General features: G+C 45.9%; 4 protein-coding genes across 7 annotated transcripts; 2 read left to right on the plus strand and 2 right to left on the minus strand.

Moving 5' to 3' along the window:
• Window positions 1-9153: 9153 nt before the first annotated feature.
• LOC127345223 (protein FAR-RED IMPAIRED RESPONSE 1-like) lies at window positions 9154-14856 on the minus strand. Of its 3 annotated transcripts, none has more exons than XM_071828551.1 (5): window positions 11642-11815; window positions 11146-11244; window positions 10589-11046; window positions 10226-10513; window positions 9154-10128 (listed from the first exon to the last, which is right to left on the minus strand). In XM_071828551.1, exons 1-5 carry the CDS (start codon window positions 11700-11702, stop codon window positions 9466-9468), a joined length of 1569 nt encoding a protein of 522 aa, XP_071684652.1. In that variant the 5' UTR covers window positions 11703-11815; the 3' UTR covers window positions 9154-9465. The 3 variants fall into 3 exon arrangements, with proteins under 3 accessions (XP_071684652.1, XP_071684653.1, XP_051227628.2); XM_051371668.2 differs by lacking the exons at window positions 9154-10128; window positions 10226-10513 and adding exons at window positions 11902-12166; window positions 12828-13058; window positions 13152-14856 and having other exon boundaries at window positions 10892-11046; window positions 11146-11820; XM_071828552.1 differs by lacking the exon at window positions 11146-11244.
• Window positions 14857-14981: 125 nt separating this feature from the next.
• LOC127345224 (SUN domain-containing protein 4) lies at window positions 14982-17623 on the minus strand. The gene is made up of 4 exons (XM_051371669.2): window positions 17397-17623; window positions 15589-17036; window positions 15418-15503; window positions 14982-15315 (listed from the first exon to the last, which is right to left on the minus strand). The coding sequence occupies exons 1-4, from the start codon at window positions 17578-17580 to the stop codon at window positions 15081-15083; spliced, it is 1953 nt and encodes a 650-aa protein (XP_051227629.1). The 5' UTR covers window positions 17581-17623; the 3' UTR covers window positions 14982-15080.
• A 916-nt stretch (window positions 17624-18539) lies between these two features.
• On the plus strand, window positions 18540-20781 carry LOC127345222 (uncharacterized). The gene is made up of 4 exons (XM_051371667.2): window positions 18540-18697; window positions 19657-19868; window positions 20045-20249; window positions 20337-20781. The coding sequence occupies exons 1-4, from the start codon at window positions 18664-18666 to the stop codon at window positions 20501-20503; spliced, it is 618 nt and encodes a 205-aa protein (XP_051227627.1). The 5' UTR covers window positions 18540-18663; the 3' UTR covers window positions 20504-20781.
• Window positions 20782-21663: 882 nt separating this feature from the next.
• LOC127345221 (phytolongin Phyl1.2-like) lies at window positions 21664-23354 on the plus strand. 2 transcript variants are annotated; one of them, XM_051371666.2, is made up of 2 exons: window positions 21664-22337; window positions 22424-23354. In XM_051371666.2, exon 2 carries the CDS (start codon window positions 22466-22468, stop codon window positions 23129-23131), a length of 666 nt encoding a protein of 221 aa, XP_051227626.1. In that variant the 5' UTR covers window positions 21664-22337; window positions 22424-22465; the 3' UTR covers window positions 23132-23354. The 2 variants fall into 2 exon arrangements, with proteins under 2 accessions (XP_051227626.1, XP_051227625.1); XM_051371665.2 differs by having other exon boundaries at window positions 21664-22043; window positions 22177-23354.
• Window positions 23355-23926: the final 572 nt, after the last annotated feature.

Raw genomic sequence — 23926 nt, forward strand, 5'->3', positions numbered from 1 at the left:
GCTACCGAAAATTAGACCTGACGAAGATTGTCTCCAAGTGCTTGGCCAAGCAGTCGAAACGAAAAAGGAACATCGACAAAATCAATGATATTGTAACTCCTGTTGCCGAAGAAATGATGGATGAACTTCTTCGGATGGAGTCTGAATTCTTTGTCAAAGGGAGCTACGCTGAACATACGACAACTGCTGCAAATAACAAAGGCCTATCCATAGATAGTATATTAGGCATTAACTGAGTTGTACTATATTACAAAAAATCATGTCTATATTTTTTGTCGAATTTTTCGTGATAATGAAGTTGTCTATATTGTGAAGTGTAATCTATATTGCGAAGCCCCCGAGCCATTGGCCAGAGCTCGAACTATTTTTTGCGTCTCGATGAATTTACTGTTTTGCGAGAGTATATATATTTTGTTGTCGTGGGTTATGAGCCCCTGAGCCTGTCGACGAAAAAAGATGTATATCACCAATATCTTTTACTATATTGCAGCACCGCGAGCCCGCCTCATTAAAAACCTTTCCAGCCCCACTCGGTGCCCTAAAAAGGAAAAGAGTGCGTCTGAAAACTCGCGGGCGTTTCAGTACATTGTATTTTTACAAAGGAGGACTATATTTTGACTCTAAGCGTAGAACCGTCTGAGTTGCGCCACGTTCAAGGGGTTTTTCTCGGGAACCCCCGTCTTCTTGTCCTTGATCATGTATGCTCCTCCTTCGATTACTTCTGTGACGATGTAAGGGCCAAGCCATGGCGACTCGAGTTTTTCAGTACTCTGTCGATTGAGCCGTAGGACTAAATCTCCGACCTAAAAAGACCTTGGCCGCAGTCGTCGACTGTGGTAGTTTTTCAAGTCTTGCTGGTACTTGGTGACCCATGATAGTACTTCGTCTAGAGCTTCATCGAGTGCATCGACATCGTCCTCTAATGCTCTTCTGGAAGTTTCTTCATCATACTCTGTGACTCTTGGGGAGTCATGCTCTATTTCTATCGGTAGTACTGCCTCAGCTCCATGGACCAGAAAGAACAGAGTTTCCTGTGTCGCTGTATTTGGCGTTGTTCGAATACTCCATAAAACACTTGGCAACTCTTTTGGCCAAGTATGTTGAGCCTTTTCCAGCGGTCCGAGCAGGCGCTTCTTGATACCATTGCAGATGATACCATTGGATTTCTCGACTTGACCATTGGTTTGCGGGTGCCCGACTGACGCGAAGTGCAGTTTGATGCCTACTTCTGCGAAGTATGCCTTGAATTCCTTGGATGTGAAGTTACTGCCATTGTCCATGACGATGCTATGAGGTACTCCAAACCGAAAAAACAATGCTTTTCACGAATTTTATTGCTGACGCTGCATCTGGTGAATTTATCGGCTTCGCTTCTATCCACTTGGTGAATTTGTCGACAACGACGAGCATATACTCGTATCCTCCTGGCGAGGCCTTGTGTAACTTTCCCACCATATCGAGACCCCATTGAGCAAAGGGCCAAGACAACGGTATTGGCATCAGTTCTGCTGCCGGAGAGTGAGGTTTTGCGGCAAATCTCTAGCACGCGTCACAAGTTCGTACTATTTCCTTCGCGTCCTCGATCGCTGTCAACCAGTAAAATCCAGCCCGAAAAACCTTGGCCGCGATAGCTCGACTGCTCGCGTGATGACCACATATTCCCTCGTGTACATCTTTCAAGATTATCCTTCCTTCTTCGGGTGTGATGCACCTTTGTAACACGCCCGAAATACTGCGCTTGTACAACTCCCCTTTGACCAATGTAAAGGCTTTGGATCGTCGAATAATTCGCCTTGCTTCAACTGGGTCGTCGGGTATTTCTTTCCTTAAGATGTATGATATGTATGCTTGCATCCATGGGACCTGCACCATCATCACTAACTCCTGGTCCTCTTCTTCTTCTGGTGCTTCCTTGGGCATCGTCGAGGTTTTCTCTTCCTTCTTCTTTTTCTGCGCCTTCTTTGGTTTTGTGGATCTCTCGGATATCTCTTCCCAAAACACACCTGGTGGGATTGCGAGGCACTGAGACCCGATGTTTGCAAGAACATCGGTCTCATCATTGCTCAGCCTGCTGATGTGGTTTACTTCGCACCCATCAAATAACTTCTCGAGCTCATTGTATACTTCCTTGTATGCCATCATGCTATCATTGACTGCATCACACTAGTTCATGACTTGCTGAGCCACCAATTGTGAGTCGCCAAAGATTTTTAGTCGAGTTGCACCACAAGCTTTCGCCATCTTCATCCCGTGTATAAGAGCTTCATATTCTGCCTCATTGTTAGACGCGTTTGGGAACGTCATCCGTAAGACATACTTCAGTTTGTCGCCTTCTGGTGATATAAGAATCACACCTGCTCCAGCTCCTTCTACCCTCTTGGACCCGTCAAAGTTCATAGTCCAAGTTCTCGATAAATCCGGGGGTCCTATGTTTTGCAGCTCCATCCACTCTGCGATGAAATCTGGTAGAATTTGCGACTTTATTGCTTTTCTTCTTTCATACGTGATGTCTCGAGGAGACAGTTCTATTCCCCAAAGAGAGACATGACCTGTAGCTTCTGGATTGTTTAGTATATTCGATAGAGGTGCTTCATTGACCACTATTATCGGGTGTGCCGAAAAATAGTGCCGCAATTTCCTTGCGGTTGTGATCACTCCATATGCTAGCTTCTGGTACTGCGGGTATCGCTGTTTTGAAGGCGATAAAACTTCACTGATGAAATATACCGGCCTCTGCACTCCATGGAGTTTTCCTTCTTCCTCTCTTTCGACAACTAGCGCCGTGCTGACCACCTGAGGTGTGGCTGCAATGTACAACAGGAGGGGTTCCTTCTCTTTCGGCGCCACTAAAATTGGTGGTGTCGAAATTGTGCGTTTAAGATCCTCGAAGGCTCTATCTGCTTCTTCGTTCCACTGGAACTTCTCTCCTTGCTTGATTAAAGCGTAGAACGGTAACGCCTTTTCTCCCAGCCTGGCGACGAATCTGCTTAAAGCTGCGACTCGCCCAGTCAACTGTTGTATTTCTTTCAACTTTGTTGGCTTCCTCATTGATACGATAGCTTGGATTTTTTCGGGATTAGCTTCAATCCCTCTTGCTGAAACTAAGAACCCGAGAAGTTCTCCTGCAGGGACGCCGAAAGAACACTTCGTCGGATTCAGCTTGAGGCAAAATTTGTCGAGGTTGTCAAAAGTTTCCTTCAGGTCCTCGATTAACGTTGCCCCCTTTTTTGACGTTATGACAACATCATCGATGTACACTTGTACGTTTTTTTCCAATCTGTGTTGCTAAGCACTTCTGCATCATCCTCTGATATGTTGCTCCCGCGTTTTTCAGACCAAAGGGCATTGTTCTATAGCAAAACACGCCGTAAGGTGTGATGAACGCTGTTTTGACCTCATCTTCTTCTTTCAATCTAATCTGGTTATAACCAGAGTAGGCATCCAGGAAGGAAAGACGTTCACATCCTGCCGTGGATTCGATAATTTGATCGATCCTCGGGAGGGGAAAGTGATCCTTTGGACAATGCTTGTTGAGACATGTAAAGTCGACACACATGCGAAGGACTTTAGTGTTTTTCTTCGAAACCAACACTGGGTTTGCGACCCACGTGGCCTCTGTATGCAACTCCTTGATGAAACCAGCTTCTCTCAGTCGATCAATCGCTGATAGCATAGCTTTGCGGTTTGGCTCCGAAAAACGCCGCAAAGGTTGTTTTATTGGTCTCGCTAATGGATCCACGTTTAGGTGGTGCTCGGCAAGTTCCCTGGGTACTCCTGGCATGTCAGCTGGACACCATGCGAAGATTTTCCAGTTCTCACGGAGGAACTCGACGAGCGCGCTTTCCTATGCGAGGTCCATGTCTGTCGCGATGGACATCGTCTTCTTTGGATCTGTCGGGTGAATCTGCACCTCCTTAAAAAAATTCGCAGTATTAAAAGTTGATTCTTTGTTAGGCCTTCCTACATCTGGCAACACATCGTAATCAGTCGTGAGCCTTGACGCCATGTACTCTGCTTGCATCCCGAAGGTTTCTGACAGTCGATCCTTGTCACATTTATCGGCTAACGCGAAGCTTCCTTTAACTGTGATTGGTCCCTTAGGTCCAGGCATCCTCCATAACAAGTATGTGTAATGTGGTACCGCCATAAACCTGGCATATGCTGGCCGTCCCAACAAGGCGTGATACTGCGACGGGAAATCCACGACTTCAAACTCCGGCCTCTCTATCCTGTAGTTTTCTCGGGTCCCAAACTGAACGTCGAGATTGATCTTCCCCAATGGATAACTCGGCTTCTCTGGCGTAATGCCATGGAACCGTGTATCAGTTGGTTTCAGATTTGCTAGAGATATATTCATCTTCCTTAGAGTATCTGCATACATAAGGTTTAGACTGCTGCCTCCATCTATGAATACTCGAGATACGTCGAATCCTGCAATTACTGCTGATAAGATAAGTGCTGACTGCCCTGGTCGAGGGACTTGCTGCGGATGATCCGCTATTGTGAAGCCAATGTCTTGCCCTGACCAATTGAGGTACTCAATCGTTGGTGGAGGCATCTTCTCTGCCATGAACACCTGTCGCGAGATTACTTTCTAAGCTCTATTGGATGGCCTGCCTTTCTGAATCATCGAGACCGCTCCGTTGGATTTGGGATCAACGTAAGGTGGTGGCGCTGGTGCTGCCGCTATTCTGAGCTGATGTCGATTTTCGTCCGTAATTGCGGGAGGAGGTGGCAAGTGGATTTCACTCCTAGGCCCTTGAGGGTTTCTATTTGTCGCCTGGGCATTGGCGTGCCCTGCCCACCTTAGCATTGCCTGAAATTTTCGGCAATCCTTTTGCAGGTGTCCTGACTGTCTCTTTCCGTTGTTGTCGAGATAAAAATGCATCTGACACGGCCCGTTCATCATATCCTCGGGAGACACGAAAGGTCTCTGGAACCTTGGCCCATTATTTGGCCTGTTATTTTGGGAGTCATCTCTATTGTCGCCTCGCTACTCGTTGCTCCGTTGATAATCATCTCTATTGCTTCCTCCAGCACTTGCTCGAAATCCAGCCGAGATTTGGCCAGGAGCACCGTAATTCGAGAATTGCCGAGAAAATCGATGTCTATTTTGATAATTTTGATCGCGGTCATCCTCTGGTGACCTATGCCGTTTGTTGTGGACAGCATCTTCTCCATCTGCCCATCTGTTTGCTATCTCCATCAGTGCAGATACTGTTTTTGGGTTGGTTCTCCCCAAGTCCTCGACAAAATCTCCTCGTCGGATTCCTGCGACAAACGCGTCTATCGCTCTCTCGTCAGATATGTTCTCTGCCGAGTTTTTAATGATATTCCACCTTTGGATATACTTTATCATTGATTCATCCGGCTTTTGTCGACATGCTCTCAACTCTTCTAACGACGCGGGTTTTTTGCAGGTAGATCGGAAATTCTTGATGAACACATCCTCAAAGCTATCCCAGCTGTCGATAGAACATGGAGGAAGCTTTTTTATCCAAGATCGTGCAGCTCCACTCAAGTGTACTTGGATGCTCTGCATGGCTGTTGCTCTTGTTACTCCTATCAGCTTCACCGTCTCGAGATAATCAACTAGCCAGTCCTCTGGATCTTGCAGGCCGTCGAATTTTTTGAAGTTATCGGGTAGTTTGAACCCCGAAGGAACTCGAGTTTTTCGGACTCTCCTTGTGAAGCACGGCAGTCCACACATATCCTCATCATCTATCTCTGGGGAGTGCCGATGTTCCCTTCTATGTTGTCGTGCTCTATCCACCCTTGCTTGTGCTGCTGTGTCTCTTGCTCCACCTGTTCTCTCGGGAGCTGGTGCTGCTGCCGCAGGTCGTGGACTATTTTGCCTTGCTGAACCTTCGGGAGGCGTTGTTACAAAAGCTGTTCCCATGGCCCCAACTCCTGCCATAGCCATATTGTACAATGCTTCTCTTGGATCTCCGGGAGGTGGCTTGGATGCGAGTATAAAGGCTTGCGTCGCCATATACCCAGCTTCCGGTGTCTTAGGGATAATATTCCCTCTCGTGTCTATCGACATAAAGGACATGTCGAGGTTTTGAACCAAGTTCTCCCTATCAGCCTCAGGTATGTTTTGCAGCCTAGATCTTGCTCTGTTCCGAGCTTCTCTGTGGGATCTCCTGAAGTTCCTGAATGTCGACTTAACTCCGCCCTTCGCCTGCTTGATGCAGAGGCTGCTTCCTGCCTTCTATCCAACTCGATTTTCTGCTTCTCGAGCTCCCGCCTGGTACGTGCAAGCCTATATTGATATGCTTGTAACTCCTCAGGTGTCGCCGTTACAGTCATTGGCTCTGTACCATCAATAGCTCTTGCGACTCGATCCCATACTTCTTGCGGAAATCGCACCATCTCTCGTGTTCCTGGTCCAATATATTTTGTTCCTAGACCTCTCGTGAGATCTGCAGGATCGACATATGGATTTCCTGTCTCGTCGAAATTCTCTGATGTCTCCTCTTGTGGGCGACTCGGATCTCCGATTGCATAGATCTGATGATATTTTGGATACTGAACCATGCTGGGTTTGGTGACACCATCATAGAGATTGGTGAAGACCTTGCCAACGGTAGTAGATCTGTCGATGAAGTTGAAGCTGTCGAAGCTATTCGAGTCATCGCTTATATCTGAGTCCGCAGATGACTCGAAGGACATGTCGCTGAAGATCTTGGCGAGCTTTTCGCTTGCCCTGGTGCTGATGAAGCGTGGCGATGAAGTCTCCTCTTCGCTTGACTCGATTGACGATGTTGAGTTCGAAAAATCAGAATCGACCGCCGATAATCCCGACGAGATCGGAATTTCGAGACGATACGCTCCCTCTTTCTCGACGCGAAAGTGGAACCTTCCGAACGTCATCTCCATAGGCTCCTCCAGATACGCATATGGATCCAAACGGGAGGGCGGGTGAGGAACAAAATCGACAGGACCAGTTTCGATCTGTTTACCTCGATCCATCGCGTTGCTTGCTGTTGATGAAGTCGACGATCTTGAACGTGCCATCGAGATCAGATCCTTGACGCCTCTAATTCCCACAGACGGCGCCAATTGACAAGGGATTAACTTATCAATGCCTACGGGTTGTAGACTAGGGTTTTAGTTAGAAGTAGAGGGCAAGTAGATCTCGAAGGTTTCAGCCGAAAAGTACTCGACGATATGAAAACTAGGGTTTGTGAGACAATGAATCGATGATTTCTTTGTCCCTCGGCTCCCCCTTATATAGGAGGTGGAGTAAGGATGGCAATGGGTAGGGTATGAGCAGGGTAGACCAATACCATACCCATACACATCTACTTAACGGGTACAAACTTCTACCCATACCCATACCCATTTCCAACGGGTACCCGTACCCATTGGATACCCGGTGGGTAGGTTAAATTGTACACAAGTCACTCATAATTTTACATTTATCGATAACAACTTTTTATTAAAAAATGAATGATCTCAACACAATAACAGGTAGTTGAGTACATAACAATTAACAAAATATAAAAATTATATTCTCATATTCTAACTCATAAGTCAACAAAAGTAGACGAGTCAGGTAAGAAGTTGACAACAAATGGGCAGGGTATACCCGCGGGTACGAGGCTATACCCGTGTTCTACCCATGACTTAATGGTAGGGTATAGGTACTACCCATGGGCATAAAAGTGTACCCATACCCTGCCCATGTGATTACGGTACCCGCGGGTACCAGTACTCGTGGGTAAAATTGCCATCCTTAAGGTGGAGCCGAGGGATTCGTGATACACAAGTTACAGAGTTCGGGAGGGTTTCCAACTCATCCCGCAATATTACAAGTGTTCTCTCCTAATACAACTCTAGCTTTCCTTAAATAGCAACATGGGCTTCCATTCTTCTTATCCTTCGAGTCGTGGGCCTTCAGTAAACCCCGGATACCATCTTCGGCAGGCCCATTGGGGATGCCTATGTCAGCAACCGGTAGCGATCAAGGGGCATGCGAGGTCGTCGGGTTGGCGAGCAAGAGGAGGGGCATGGATTAGAAGGTGGAGGCATGAGGAGGAGACAGAGGAGAAGGAGGAGGAGGAGGCATGGAGGAGGATGAAGAGGAGGAGGAGGAGGAGGAGGATGATAAAGAGGAGCCATGGAGGAAGAGAAAAAGAAGGCAAGTAGGTAGGGAGGAAGAGAAGGGAGGAGGCACGGGGCGATAATAGATGTGTGGAAGGGGATATAATGAAGCTAGCGAGGTAGGTGGATGGTCCCAAAAATTAGAAAAGTTACGAGTGACGCACCACAACGCTTAGTGCGCCGCTGCTATATAAGTTTTTGATTTTTTTTGTCAAAATATAAAAGCTTCGAAAACTCTATTTTTCTTTTAGAATTTGAGGAATATAAAAATCGGTAAACAGCCGCAGGCCATTAAAATCGGATGTAAATTTTCCTGTACACACATTTTCATGTAAAATCATTTTTTATCGGAGGTCGTATGTAAAATCTTGAGCCAATTTACCGAAAGATGGTGTCATTTTGCAAAAAAAAATAAATCAAATTCATGTTTGTTCATTTTTCTAACAACTAGAAAATATAACACATGGAGTACTTGATGTTGCAAAATGGACGCCTTACCTCCATTATAGTTCAAAAAATTCACTGTGAAACTGCAGTTTAAAAAATTCAGGTAAACTTAATACGCTCGGAAGAAAGGCCTTGCAACGCACTGTCAGTATGTGGAAATGCATGCAGAGCGATACGATTTTCTCAAAAAAGCAAAAACAAATGTAGCGATATATGTTGACAATTGGACCTGATGGGAAGATGGGTTGTCTCTGGGATATTGCTAATGGGCCACAAAGGCCGGCTTACTCCTTGGAAGAATTTTCACAAGTTTCCATAGCTGGCGCTAAAGTGAGTGAAGCCTGGAAAAAAAAAGTGAGTGAAGCCTGGAAAAAGATTCAGAGACCAAGAGATGTGCAGCTGCTTTATGGATAATACAAGTAAACGCTTCTGATTCTTTTCTGTAAAACAAGCTACCACATCACGTTAGAAATGGTCAAAGCCGTGCCAAACGTGGCATACCATAACGTCGTGTGCAAATGTGGATATCTATCAGACGAGAAAACCCGAATTTTGCTCATTATTGAACATGGTCAAACAGTTGAGTTTCAAGAAACAAGCTGTCACAAAAGTATTACTCGGTCCTTCATTCAACAGCCGAAATAAAATGTCAACTATCATGAATAGCGTGATCCATAGAAATACGGGAATGCCGAAGTCTCCACTGACAAGCTGGGCCTGGAAGCACTGGACAAATTTGAAACAAAATATTATCTCAACAGACAACAGCTAACCAAAACTCCTGTGCCAAGATACGGACCCAGCTGTGCTAGCGCAGCAAATGAGAAGTGTACACGCGGCCCTGCTAACATGGAAAATAAGGTCAAAACACTACATATGTAGATATAAGTGCAACAACAGCAGTGCAATTCAGCTAAGATTGTTGTATGAATGAAAATCTGAAATTGCCGTGAACTCTCGGTACATGGGAATCCCACAAGTGTTCTTCCGATGTCCAGTAATTCCACAGTTAGAGCAGCGTGATGACCTTCGTTCTCTCTTAGGAGCATCTCCTCTTTCAGGGCATGTATTGATGTTGTGTCCACGCTCTTGGCAAATAGAACATGACCTTGATCTCTTCAGTGACTGCTCACATGGCGCCTTCTCACGGCTTGCATCTGGTCTTCCCGCAACACGCGGACGGTTTTCTGCTGACAATCCTCCCATGCTGAAATCGCCATCTACCGAATCACCTGATTCAGTAACTGTCTCAATACAAGCTGCTGTCGATTTGGTAGCAAGTTCGTTCTCAGCGAGCCCATCTTTCACCAAACTCAGTGGTGCCACCCTCAGCAATCCTTCGACTAGCACATCCATAGCAGCAGCATATGACGCAATGTTTGATTCTCCAATCGTTACCAGTTCTAGTGCTTTCAAGTATAGACGGGAATGCCTCGTTGACACCAACTTTGTACGCCCTCTATCTTGTTGATAGTGAACCAAATTGCTTGGCAGTACATCTTCAGCATCAACTGTCCACCTTTTCAGAATATGTTTGGTCGGTATCTTCTCAACACCCAGGTGTACCATGATCTGACACAAATCAAAGTTAGTCACAACAGAAGAAAAAATACAACAACAGCAGGTGTGCTTAATTGACATATCAATGTATACATGAGCTAATCACTACCTTCAAGCAGTGGCAGCAAAGCATTCCGGTATGTTCGAAGCTACCACAAATGCATGTAAAAAGTTCGCCATGTTCATCAACTCTCACTTCATACACAATTTTGCACCATTTTTCTCTTGTTCCATTATTAACGTGCCTTGCCAGGTATCTTCTTCCAATCTCAACTTCTTCCACAGCATAGTAACTGGACTCAAGCAGATTGTGTCCAAATTGTTCGAACATAGCATTCGTGTAAACTTTGCTAGCGTGCCTCTCGATAGGTAGGTTTACCTTCAGAACAACGCCACCCTGCACGAGCATAATGATGTTAGCTCATATACGAAACATACCAGATATCACAATTAAGTATTCACAGCTATTTACCAGAAACGTTCTTCTCTCTTGGTAGCTTTCTTCCGACTCGGTGTCAAACTGAAGTTTTTCATACTGCCTTGCAAACAAATGCATTGTGCATGCAGGTGGCACGTAAACCTTCAACATGTTGTTTGCGCTTTCACTCCTCCGTGTGCTAGTCATCTTTGCGCAAAATTTAGTGCGGAAGTAGGGCTTTGCCCACTTATGCCTTACCTCATATATCTGTGTAAGATAAGGATGCTTATGCAGTCCGTACTTGCTTAGCAGCATTGCCCAACCATCCTCAAACTCTTCTTCGGTCAGCATGCGGTGCACTATGTTGTCGAATTCTGCCCTAAAATCGTTATTTTTTCGGTACAAAGGTCCCAGAAATTCCTTTGCTTTCTTCAAGACATGCCACTTACACCATCGATGTGTTATATTTGGCAATATAGCGGCTAATGAGACCTCCATTGCATGAGCTTGGTCTGCACAACAAGAGAAGCGACATTATTGGTCAATCGTAATTTTCTGTGCAAACGAATGAACTTATATTTTCGTTAGGCAAAACCATTTCATATGCTTACCGGTAAGAATTGTCTGTGGTGGTTTGCCACCCATTTGAAAAAACCCATTTGAAACTCTGTGGATTCCTCTCTCAAAAGTACCCCACCAAGGATTATGCTCTGGAAATGGTTGTTCACCCCCATAAAAATGCCAAACGGCAAGTCATAAAGGTTTGTTCGGTACGTTGTGTCAAATGTTAGCACATCTCCAAAATACTGGTACTTCTCTATACTACGCCCATTAGTCCACATCAAAGATTTTACCCTACTCTCTTTGTCCACCTCAAAAGTGTACATCAAACTGGGATCTGCAACTTGAATTTCTTTTAACACATCAATTGTCTTCTTAATGTCATCATCTGATTGCTCCTGACTGAGCTTACCACACAGTGTTTTCAAAGATCTCTTTGTTAAGGGCACACTCTCAACCTCCCTAAAGAAACTACCTATAATACTGTGGACCTTACTTGCGTTCACATTATTTTCACGAAGTTGTTTAACTAGCTCTTTTGTGTACCTGTCAATATACCGGTGTGACGGCCAGCGCAAATTCTCCTCACACGTCTTCGATAATGCATGGTTATGATCTACTCGGTGCTCAGCGACGTACCATCCATTGTCCTCGGTGCGCAGAAGCCTTAGCATGGCAGGACATTCACATCTGAATGAACGACTGTTTAACCTAGTTGGTTTCCCCTGGAATATTTTCAACAACATAGTTAGTGCTGCATACTAAAATTCAAGTCTTAAGTATTTGTAGTACTGAATTGTACATACCGCACAACCACACACTAATTCCTGCATGCACTTGACCCTCTCAACATTTAATCTGCTTTTGCCGTAGCGAATGCCAAATCCTAACTCCCACGAATACAAGTTGTAGAAGTCATAAGCATCTTGCAATGAATCAAATGATGTTGCAATTTTTGGGTTGATCACTGATTCACTCTCCTTGTTTGCAAACCCTCTTATTGACTTCTCCAGTGCACTAGTACGTCCTGGAGCGCTGGGCCTAGGAGGAGGCTCTTTTGCAATACGCACCCTGCATATAAAAAATAAACATTGCCATTTAAAATGAGATGCATAATAACCAACAATATGTCAACGGTCATATTGTATGGTTGACTGAATTGTTTTGCAATCAATTTAACTGAACTAGGAGATTGTTTTGTTATTGCGACAAGAGATGAACATATTAATAGACTACCCGCAAAATGAATGGTACATCGCACAGTTTTTTATGAATCATTAACAATTTGTATATTCTACATGGTCCAATCAAGTTAACAGGCATTGTTAACTTTTACATCAGTGCATTGGTTATAAAGAGTCATGGATAACTAAGAACTCATGGATCAATATTAACACCAGAATATCAAAATTAACATTATGCCCATTTCATGTTTTGTAATATGCATCTACTTATAGTCACCATTACTCTAAAATCTCGATCTCCAATGCTGTGATTATGAGAGCATTGGTCTATTGCAACGCAGATCATCTTTACTTCTCTTGAAGCACATATTGCAAACTCTTTATTTTGTTGTCCTCCAAGCCTCAGGTCTCACAGGTGCCCATAATTACCAAGATCACATTATATTAACCAAGGAATAGAAAATTATCTACATTGTCAATTGTGTGCCTTATCGATACCATGATCTAAATTTTTCGGCAGTTCCCTAGACACACATGGATTAGTGTACCTCTTTGGCCAAGTTGGCGAGTCTGGTGTATCTTTCCGACGAACTGTCTCTGTGTCCGAACCTGCATCACCGTCATTGAACTTATCTGCCTCCCGTCGCTCTAGAGCTTCTCCCTGTTCCACATCAAGGTTCACTACTTCTTCCGTTTCCACTGGTGCTGGGATTTCGTTGGGTACCAACGAATCTCCTCCATATCTTTCATTCAAATCAAGAATCTCATACTCAATCACGCTGTCGCAGATGAGAAACGATAACTTTTTAGCGCATAGAAAACCAGCACAAAACATAGTGCGATGAGAAATGCGAACATCCAGAGAAACTAACCGTGGATTGCGCTCCAGGGCCGCCATGGAGAGAGCTCCCATTGATGAAGATTTCTGCTTCACTGGATACGCGCTACTACCATGTGTGCTCATGAACTACAGGTTACAGCGGCAGCAACCAGCCACTCCATATAGTACTCGTCTGGTCAAAGGAACACACGTCTAGTCAAGCCAGAGTCAGACCAAGCGTGCAGCACAAAAGGTAACCCCACACGTTTTGACGTGTCACGTCTGGCACATCACCTCCAGAGCATCTCCAGCCATGTTTCCGCGACGCCTCAGGACCTTTTTTTTTCATCCGGATGGATGAAAATAGCTCAGTCACGCCCCTAGTTTCTCGTTGTCGTCTGGATTTAGGCCTACATCCGGATTTAGGCCTACATCCGTCCGGACTCCCAGGCCGTCCTCGGTTTCCCGGGGTGCTACCGGGGACTCCGAATGGAGCAAATTCCGCGCTCTGACCCGCGTGTCAGTGAAGATTCCGCGCTCTGGCCCGCACAAATTCCCCGGGACGGCTAGAAAATTGTTGCTCCCCATGCCAAAAATAGATCTAATTCGGATCAATTTTCATCCGAATTTTGCCCCGGGGGACTCCAACGGCTGGAGATGCTCTAAGCTCGACTTGATAGTTGACATGGAAACAAACAGAACACTGCCTTCTGAACCAAGGCAACGTTGAGGCCATGTGCTCCTGGTAGACAGGGAGCCCACCCAAAAATGAACAGAACTGCTACTCCATCATCAAGTTAGGAAAGTCAAAGCAGAGCTGACACAATAGAATGTCGTGTGCAACTATGGATACCCATAACCATCAGGCAAGAAAACAGCAATTTGCACAATGTTAAAGATTGTCAACCAAGCGAGGAGTTAAGAAACAAGCTGACATCAGCTGCCTATAAACAGACGTCACAGATAAATTGTTATAATGCTATGCCCTGAATTAAAATGTCAACTATTCCGTATTACGAATAGCATATTCCATAGAACCATATGCAGAAATCTCCAACGACAAGCTGGACCTGGAAGCAATGAACAGATTTGCAACAAAACATTGCCAATGTGATAGATATCATAGCTAACTATTCAGATGCAACCAGGCAGCAGAGTTTCCAGAAATAAGCTGTCATTAGCAAACTAACCCGATGCCAATGTCATACTAGATAAAAGTATTTGTCATAGCTATCCTTCTATTATTCCTTCAACTAGAATGTCAACTATTTCGTGGAAAGATGCAGAAGTCTCCAACGACAAGAACAAACTTGCAACAAAATACTGTCTCAACAACTAGAACAGCTCTACACGTCTGTGGCTGTGCAGGAAGTAAGATTCACTCCATACAGTACTAGCATTTGATGAGTCATTGACTTCAGTATTGAACTACTGATGAAGGGATGCTTTTGATTGTGGAAACAAACGAAACACTGCCTTGTAAGCAAAGAGGCCATGTGCACAGGTGGACAGGGCACCCACCCAGGAATAAATAACATCCACTGCGCACAGGACTCAGGGCAAGATTTTGCTATATTTAGTTCATTTCTTCCTGGCAATCATACATGGAAGCACATGGGACCATGCCATGTTTCCTTCTATAAAAATTTCCCGGCTCCAGCTGTATGCACATGGGTTCCAGGTAGTCTTGCTTCTACATTCCTCTGGATTGGACCATGGAGGCATGGACCAGAAAAAAAATTCTAGTTTTAGACTTGTTCTAGTACCCTGCTGCAACCTTTAAGAAATGACTTCCTTTCCTTCCCTCCAAAACTGAGATCACTGGTGAATTTGAATATTTATTACTGAGATCACTGGTGAATTTGAACATTTATTACTGAGATTCTTTCTAAGATCTCAGAGATGTGATCTCTGATTTGAATTAGATACCTCATGGAATTACACTATGCAGCCGCGATTACACATGGAGTGATTACATACATCACTGTATTACCAAAATGGAGGCTATAATGAAACTGCTCAGCAGCAACACAAGCCATCCGGATTTTACCCTACTATGGAACTTTTCAAAATCATATAATCTACAGATATCGAATATCTTACCTATGGACAATTTAGCTAGGGCTAGGCAACCAAAAACAAAACTAAGAAATATGACAGCAAGACTCCTATTCTCCATGTCAACTTGCTTATCCCTAAATCGATCAAACTCTGACCTGCAGACAGCATGATTCACATAGTTATAATCTTAGCAAAGGAAATATCATGCTTAATTGACGCGGATGCAAATTCATGAAACTGAAGGTAATAATACAAACCTGAGTATGGCATTATCCAGGACAAGCTGGTCTAACTGTGAGGAAGCAACTAACTTCCAGGAGAGGACGCCGTCAATTTCTTTGGCCTGAAACACAAGAATGCAAGATAAGATACAGAAATAAGAGGCAGCAGTAGCTGAAATTGAAATATAAGTGCAGAAAATTGCATACCAAGTGATTTTTACTGTTCTGAAGCTCCTTCAACTCCAATTTAATTTTCTGCAATAGTGCGTCTTTGCTATCAATATCAGCATCGAAATCCTTAAAAATTTGCCCGTATCTGCTGTTGACTTCCTCTAGGTACCGTTCCAGGACAGAAAAGCTCACATCAAGAGACTGAACTTTCTGCATGAGCACCTTAAGAACCGTATCTCCAGGAATCCTGCCAGCCTGAAGGGTCCTTGTCTCTATAACCTGATCATGAGCACCATTCTTCGAAGAATCACCATTTGTTCTATCATCTTCTAGTTCAAATTCATCTTCATCAAGGGGTTCCTGTGAGGAGTCTTTTCCACCATTAGGCTCCTTCACAGGTGTTTGCTCAACAGGATCCTTCGATTTCTCATCAGACTCAACATTTCTGTTCTCAACAGGGATCAAATTCTCGAGCATCTTTTCCACAGCATCCATCCCATACACTTCAAGCATGCTCAGTGTACAGTAGCTTGCAGAGCCATAATGGTTTAGCAAGTTCAGCTTCAGATACCTAGCCCACTTCGGCTCTGAAAAAGTGAAACTCTGAGCCTGCTTCGCATTTGCGACAGTGAACCTCCCAAGTGTCTCCCAGTTTTCCGTGGGATAAACAAGACTGCTCAGCATTTCAAACTCTTTCAAATTAGAAGAGTAGTGCTCAAAATTCGCAAGCGCAACGGTATCTACCAAGGTTTCCTCAGAAAGCTCTAGGACGACAAATTTCCCCTCCGCGGAGCAAGGGTTGCGGAGGTACTTGTCCTTGTCTTTGTCCAGGATGTTGGAAGCGCCCTTGGCCTCCTTGTTGAAATCCAGAACCTTGGCCCCTTTAGCGGCCGAAGCGTAGTTGTACAGCTGCCCGCTAGGTTCCCTCCGGTGGATCACGTGGCCGGTCTGACTGGAGGCGTCCTGCCCCCTCTCGGCGATCGCTCTCGTCTTGAACTCGTCAAGACCAGGAGGAACAACTCGTGCCAATCTTGCTGGCTTCGGAACGTCTTCGGCATCCACCTTCTCCGCTGGATGAGCGCCAGAACCGATGTTTTTCATCAGAGGAGTGTCGTCCTGAACTTTCGACTGCTCAATTTCGTCGTCCTTGGTTGGAGCTTCTTCCTCCACCTGAGATTCTGACGGTTCAATCTGACCATCCTTGGCTGGGGCTTCTTGCTCACCCTGGTCTTCTGACGGCTCAATTCGATTATCATTGGTTACAGCTTCATTGTCATCGCTCTGCGCACCATCACTGGAACACAGCTCATCTTCCGGCAGCAGTGTCTCTTCTGAAAGCGCGACACTTTCATCAAGCTTAACACATGTATCGTCAGCCACTGTCAAACTCTCCTCGTGGTTCTGGTGTACAGAACCAGAACTAACATAGCCTTCATTGATGGAAGGATCAGCAACGGGACGGGCAACAACGGGGTCTCCTCCATCTGCAGAAATCAGATGGCCATAATGTTAATCCAACCAACAGGCAGGGAACTCAACACCCAAATTCAAAAAATTGAGAGGAAAGTTGAGTAAGTCGAGGACAGAAGGATGTGGAGATTTCAGCAACGCATCTAACTAACAACCAGCAACCTGTAATCAGGAAAGACCCCTAACAACCGGGTACGGATCTAAGCCTAACAACTGTGTTCGATCGCCCTACGCGATTCCATCGACTCCGTGAACACCTACGGCCAAACCACCAATCATGTGCCGATCACCGTACCACGCAACCACCGCGCAGGATTCGTCTAGGCAAAACCTGAGAAACGAAGGAGCGAGACGGAGGCGCGAACCACGCATACCTCGTTGACCGTCGCCGTGGCCGATGAAGGAGTTGAGGAGGAGGAGCGCGACCCAGGACGCGACGACGAGCGACGCGGAGAAGCCGTAGAGGCGCCTCTTCCTCCCGGCGTCCGCGGCGGCGCCGACGCGCTCCTGCGCCGCCGCCGCCTTCCTCTTCACGAGCGCTCTCCGCGACTTCTGCATTTGACCACGCGGCGCCTCACATACAGTACCACCACCAACAACACCCGGAGCGTCGCGGCGAGGCCGCGAACGAATCCGATTCCGGGGGCGGGGCGGGGGCGCAAGCGGTCAGCACCGGGGGCGCGGGCCGGCGGCGCGGATCGGGGACGGGGCGCGGCGGTGGAGCGGGCTGCGGGGACGGGCGGTGGGCTCTTTTTGTAACGGCCGGAGCTCCATCGGTGGAGGTGGAGGTGGAGGTGGAAGGCGTCTAGTAGTCTGGTTTTGTATCGCGAGATCTCTCTCCTCCCTGTTGTCGGCTTCCACCGCTGGCACGGCGATTCATCGCCTGTCCAGCCTGTGCGGCGGCTTCTCGTGACGTGGCGATTTTGGTCTCTTGCGTGGTGGCCTGCGCCTGCCGTTGTCAAAAGCTCCTCGGTTTCAAATTGTGAAATTCGAAACCAGGGAGTAGTAGCTAGATATCGTTGCAGGAATATCAGGAAAAGATGAAAAATCAATGCAGGATATATTGGGGATATTATGGTGAAAAGAAAAGATACTGTGGCGAGTGGTTTTTTTGGGGGGTGAAAAGATATGGTGGATGATATCGATATTTATTGCTGTCCATTAACAATTCGTATCTTTCATACTGATGAATCGCCGTGTCGACAGGCAGCTGGACGGTACGACGGAGGACCGACGCGTGATGTGGTCGACATGCACGTCACAGTTTTTGTTCGGCCGGTGCACTGGAGTGCACGCCACGCGCGCCACCCAATGGCAGGCCTCCACGTGGGCTCTCCACGTACCCATCACTGAGCCCCATTGGTTTGCTACCGTGTACGGCCCCATCTCCTCCGCTTCCGGTCAAGGCCCAGTCACTGACAGGTAGGCCCTAGGCGGAGTCGGAATCCGTTCCGTTTTCCGAATCTTGAGGCAAAGCAGACAAATAGCCGCCGCCCGACCGACGGCCCAAAGCCCAAACACCAAACCCGCGCTGCTGTGATTCGCTCGTGCGACTACACGCGACCCCTGCGATTGCGGAGCGACTGCGAGCGCGCGGAGCTCGTCGACGTCGGCCGCCGTCCCGCCAGATCCGGCTCCTCCATGGCGAGGGACCCGTCCTGCTCCGTCTACGTAGGTGAGCTCCCGCCTTCGCTTCGCGCTCCCCGCCCCTGCTCGCGGAAGCACCGCGTGTAACCTAGATTTTGGAACTCTTTTTTAGTTCGGATTGAATTAGATGCGTCGCCTAATCGAGGTGTTTGACTGGTATGCGGGTGAGTACGGGTGCGATTGGATTCGTCTTCCCCCTTTTTTTGTATCCTTAAATCAGGATAATGTTTCGAGCTTGTTTAGTATTATTTTGCTGACGCGGTGACGCCTCTTAGTGTTAGTAGTACTGTACTTATTTTTGCGATGGGGTTAGTTTTAGTGCTTTCATTGTCGCTTTGCCTCGCGTCAGCATGGATACTTCTAATTTGCCGGCCAAACGATTCCTGATGTTTCAGTTTTGTAACTTGATATAGACTACTGTATAATTCCTTACAATAGGACCATGTCTATGCTCAGGCTGCCATTCTGCCATATGCAGCTCGACGTGCCTGTTGTGTTGGTTGACAAGTTCGTATATGATTAAATTGTAAACAACAACTGCATAGATTTTGTATCATGCTGATGCAATGCCTCTCAGCCTCGCTCGGTAACTGCAAACAGTATTGTGTAACCGTAGCAGTGCATAATTGTAATTCCAAACTTTACATCTAGTTTTGAGAATTGCTGCGCTCTTTCATTTCTTGGAAAAAACGTACTAGTAAACTTGTACTAGCTGGGTCGTCATAGCCTTGTTCTCATGTCTTGTCTAACTTTTTTTAGCAAACAAACTGTCGCTTTTTTGCATTATGCTGCTGTTCCGGCACATCAAATATATGCATATTGTGTTTTCCTCTTGATAATGTTTACTGTTCAGTAGCTCAATTATTTTCTAGGAATTTCTGTAACATTCCGGTGTAACATCAGCCTTCAGGCTGCTGCGTTATGTTTTATTATTGCAGTAAAGCTTTGTGTTGTACTAGTTTTACTTACCTATACTATTCTCAACAGGCAACTTAGATGAGAAGGTACCTGAAAAGGTCTTGTATGAGATTCTTATCCAGGCAGGTCATGTAGTAGACCTATACATACCCTGTGATTTTGAAACTGGACGTCCCAAAGGTTTTGCTTTTGCCCAGTATGAGACTGAGGAAATCGCTCAGTACGCTGTTGGGCTTTTTTCAGGACTTGTTCGTCTTAATGGTAAAACACTCAAATTTGGGGTACGTTTCTTCTTTTGTAATCTTCAGTATATGTTGCGTAGTCCAATCATTGGCCTGCAAATTAACACTAGCTATATAATCACAACTTACCTAGTTAGAGCGCACTAATTGTATTTATTTCTTGCTGTTATGACATGTATATCTGCTAACATAAGCAATATCATCAATTTTGACAGCTTTCTGGACAAGACAAACCCTCGTCAAATGGCAATAATCCAGTAATGCCTAAACTCAACCCTATACCATTACCAAAGCAGCCTCAGTTTGTGCATTCTAGTGATATGCCTGTGTCCCATAAACCAGCATATCCGGTGGTAAATGACGGGATTCCACATAACGGCTCTTCACTCAGTTATTATCCTTACAATGTTCACCCTCAAGGTGAGGCTATTTCCTAGGTTTGTTTATACGCGTTACAGGATATGTGTTTTAACCCCATCTTGTTCTGTTGTTTTCTCTTTGGACCAGCATTGCCAACTCAACCTGTGCATGAGCACAGACCGTTTGTCCACGGTACGTATGACTACAACAGTCGTGCATATAGTTCTGCTCTGATTGCTAGCTATGGAGGTTATGCTGTTAATGCTGTTGGTCATGGAGCTCCAAGGCAGCCAATCATGTACCCATCCTACTAGGCAGTAGGCACCAAAGAGTCGAATCTGATATGCAAAGTAGGCAGGTTGAACGTAGCATGTTAGCTTCCTAAATTCTCAGTAGCATCTTGGTTGTACTTTGTATTCATGCATGTAAATATAGCCTACTAAATCCATGTTGTTAATGGTAAGTTCGTAACAGAAGGCTCTCACCTGAAGATAGCCATGTACGTTGTACTCTATCCATGTCTCAAAGATAGCCTAGTACTGTAGTACATCTCCTCTTCCCGGGAAAATAAAGAAATCCAACGTTGTGGTCCTTTGTGCACCCTTTTTTAATTAACTCACGAATCAATGATCATATCCATTGATGATTTGACTTATTCTTGAAGTTCATTGTCATGTACTCGAATGACCATTACTCTTACTTACCCAGAAGATGTTGATGTCTCAACTGGGGGAGCCATTTAAAATAAAACCCAGTCAAGTGAATGTACTGTGAGTATGTCCCTGCCTATCACAGAAATGAACCTCCCATCAGAGGCAACCAAGTTTCTGAAATGCAGGCCCACAAACCCTGTTTGCCAACCCTATTTGTGATGGTCAAGTGATGCATTCGGTTGTAGAATGCAGCTCTCTATTTTTGTGCTCAGGTGTCATTGCTAGCTCGTTTTTTAGTCTTTCGGAGTAAAAACTTTGGTGTTAGGTGAAGGTGCAAAAAAGATGATATTGCTTGGTGTCTTGACAAGTCTGCCCTATTCTGTACTAGTGCTATTCCACCTTGACGCGCACTTTTGGCTCTCAGGTGCGCGCGCACCCTATATTGAAAACACGTCAGAAATTTACAAAAAAATATGTCATAAATTAAATTGGTAGGAAATGTATGCAGACATGCGTACGTCAAATCAGGAACTAAAATATTAAGTTACATAGCCTACACAAAAATAACAAGATGTACTGTTCACAATATAGCAGTATACACGTACTATTCACAATATAGCGAAAAATCTATTTTCTCTTTTTTGTGTAGGTCAGAAAAATTCGAATTTTTTCTTGACAATTTACACGAGTAAGTAGCATGGTGACATGTATGTGTGTGAATTATTTCAAATTTTTTAACACATTTAAATATGGTTATTCAAATGTTTTTTCATATCAGGGTATGGTGCACCCGAGTGCACCACCGTATTTTCGTATTCCACCTATCCTATAATGTGTTATATTACTTGTAGGTGGCTAATTCAGACAGTGACTGTCTGAACCATATCAAAACAAGCCTCTACCAAGTGATGAAATATTTGTACCACTACGCATCATCCACTTGTTTCACTTGTAAAATGCCATTACATTATTCTTGTGAAAGTACTAGTATTTGACTTGCTCGCTAAAATTCTCCCCTTTTGACTCACCTAACCTGAAAGTACCTTATCCCCAAACCAAAATTCTACAGCAAGAATACTTTGCTCTGATGTTCTTCTCATCTCGACATTGGACCTCTTAAAGCCTTCTTCAAGGTCGAAACCCACGTTTGAAGCCTTCATCGTCGCATCAAGATGGTCCTTCTTGTTGCTTCTCTCCTCAAGTAAGTTAACTCTGATGTTGCACTGACCTAGCCTTTAGGGCTTCTTTCCTTGTCAGCTTGTTTATTCTTTAGCCAGAGACCGCCGTACAAGGCACATATCATCTCTACTTTTTTTCTGGTGCAACTGCAACAGATATGAAAACCGAAATTATTTGTGCATAAAGGCTGCTACTGCAGCAGCTTTTCTCTGCAACGGTTGTCTCCAAAACTTCTGCATATAGAACATGTTGGTTTGAAGCTATCCCTTTGCACCGCAAGATCACAACCTCAACAGCCAGCCATACACCGACACATGTACGTACATGTAGTCTTCTACTCTTCTTCCCTTAGAAAATCTTCTATGCCCCTTGAGATTTTGCATGATCTCTCGCCGATCAAAGCCAAGAAGTCTAGACTCTGGCCCGGAGGTGGCGAGTCCGGGGATGCTGGATGCTGCCGGCGTCAGAGAAGGCGAAGGCATGGGGTCAAGCGTCTTCTGCTGTGTGGCTGTGACGTCCAGGAGCAAGAAGGGCAAGCAGCTGTCTTACTTCCGCTCCACCGCTGTGGGTGAGGAGGAAGCGGAGGCGGCACGCGCGCTGGCCACTCTCTGCCTCAACCACGCGCCGGAGCACCACAGGTGGCACCACCACACGGTTGACCGAAGGCGCATCTTCGCGTTCCTGGCGGGCGACGACGGGCGCACGTACCTCGCCATCGCGGAGCCCACGCCAGGCAGCGCTGAGGTCGTCCAGTTCCTGGAGCGCGTCCGCGACACTTGCAGTGCCACGCCCAGGAGGCAACGGAACGAGGCGGTGTCCAGCGTGGTGCAGCAGTTTGTGCAGATACTGCAAGCCGGGCCGAGCTCCTCCTCCACCACACACCATATGCTCCCAGGCACTGGCGGTTCGTTTAGCGAGCCTTCATCTGCGGACGAGGAGGCGCAGCCGGAGGAAGGCGCGACACAGCGGCGGTCAAGCCGGCCCTCCTGGAGGCACACGTGGTGGCGGCGCCACGCCATGGCCGTGATCGGCGTGGACGTGGTGCTGTGCCTGGTCCTGTTCAGCGTTTGGATGGCGGTGTGCCATGGGTTCAGCTGCGTACAGCGATGAACAGCATCATCTGCGATCGCAATGTAATTATTATCAGTATTACGTGCATGGTTTGCTCCCCAGCTTACTGTCCACGAAGGCCGTCTCCCTCGGCTCATCGTAGTATCCTACTGTACCGACATATAAGTAGACCGATCTAGGGAGCTAAGCACTGAGATTAGCTTGTGGTAGCTGTGGTTGTTAATTTAAAATGGTAATCTCATGCCGAAGAATCACTCTGAAATTTCTCGTGTTTCTGTGGTTGATGACTGTAATCGAGATTTATCATGTGGCATGGCAGTGGTGGAACGACTGCTCATGGTCGGCTTTGTTGGTTTCTCTTGTTCCAAATAACAACTTGCAGAAGATTGCTGTGAATTGTCAGTTCGTCCTTGGGCGACGCAGTCTCTTTCAGCGGGTTGCAGCATCTGACGGTCTGCCACAACCTTGTGCTATGTTCTACCAAAATTTATTCAGGTGCAGTGGTATGCCAGAAACAGCGCTCAATAGCGTACTGCACTAGCAGCTTCAAATATCTGGCTCAGCCGATCATGCACGTCGACAGGGTACACAGAGCAACTCTATCAAATATCTTTTGTCACAGCAATGAGGTACGATTCCTAGTGATAACACAGTTGCAGACTTGCAGATATTAGCTAGTGTGAAGTTTATGTTTTTCTTGGGATGTTTTGTAGGAGTGGATACGCTGTGTTTTGGGCCACTGCTAAGTAAGGCAAGGTACATTTGGGCCATTTGGGAGACCCATTGGGCCCGAGCATCATCCCTAATCCCTAGTAAAGCGAGTAGTTGGGCAAG

The sequence above is a fragment of the Lolium perenne genome, chromosome 3 (assembly GCF_019359855.2).
Source record: "Lolium perenne isolate Kyuss_39 chromosome 3, Kyuss_2.0, whole genome shotgun sequence".
Lineage (NCBI taxonomy): Eukaryota > Viridiplantae > Streptophyta > Magnoliopsida > Poales > Poaceae > Lolium > Lolium perenne.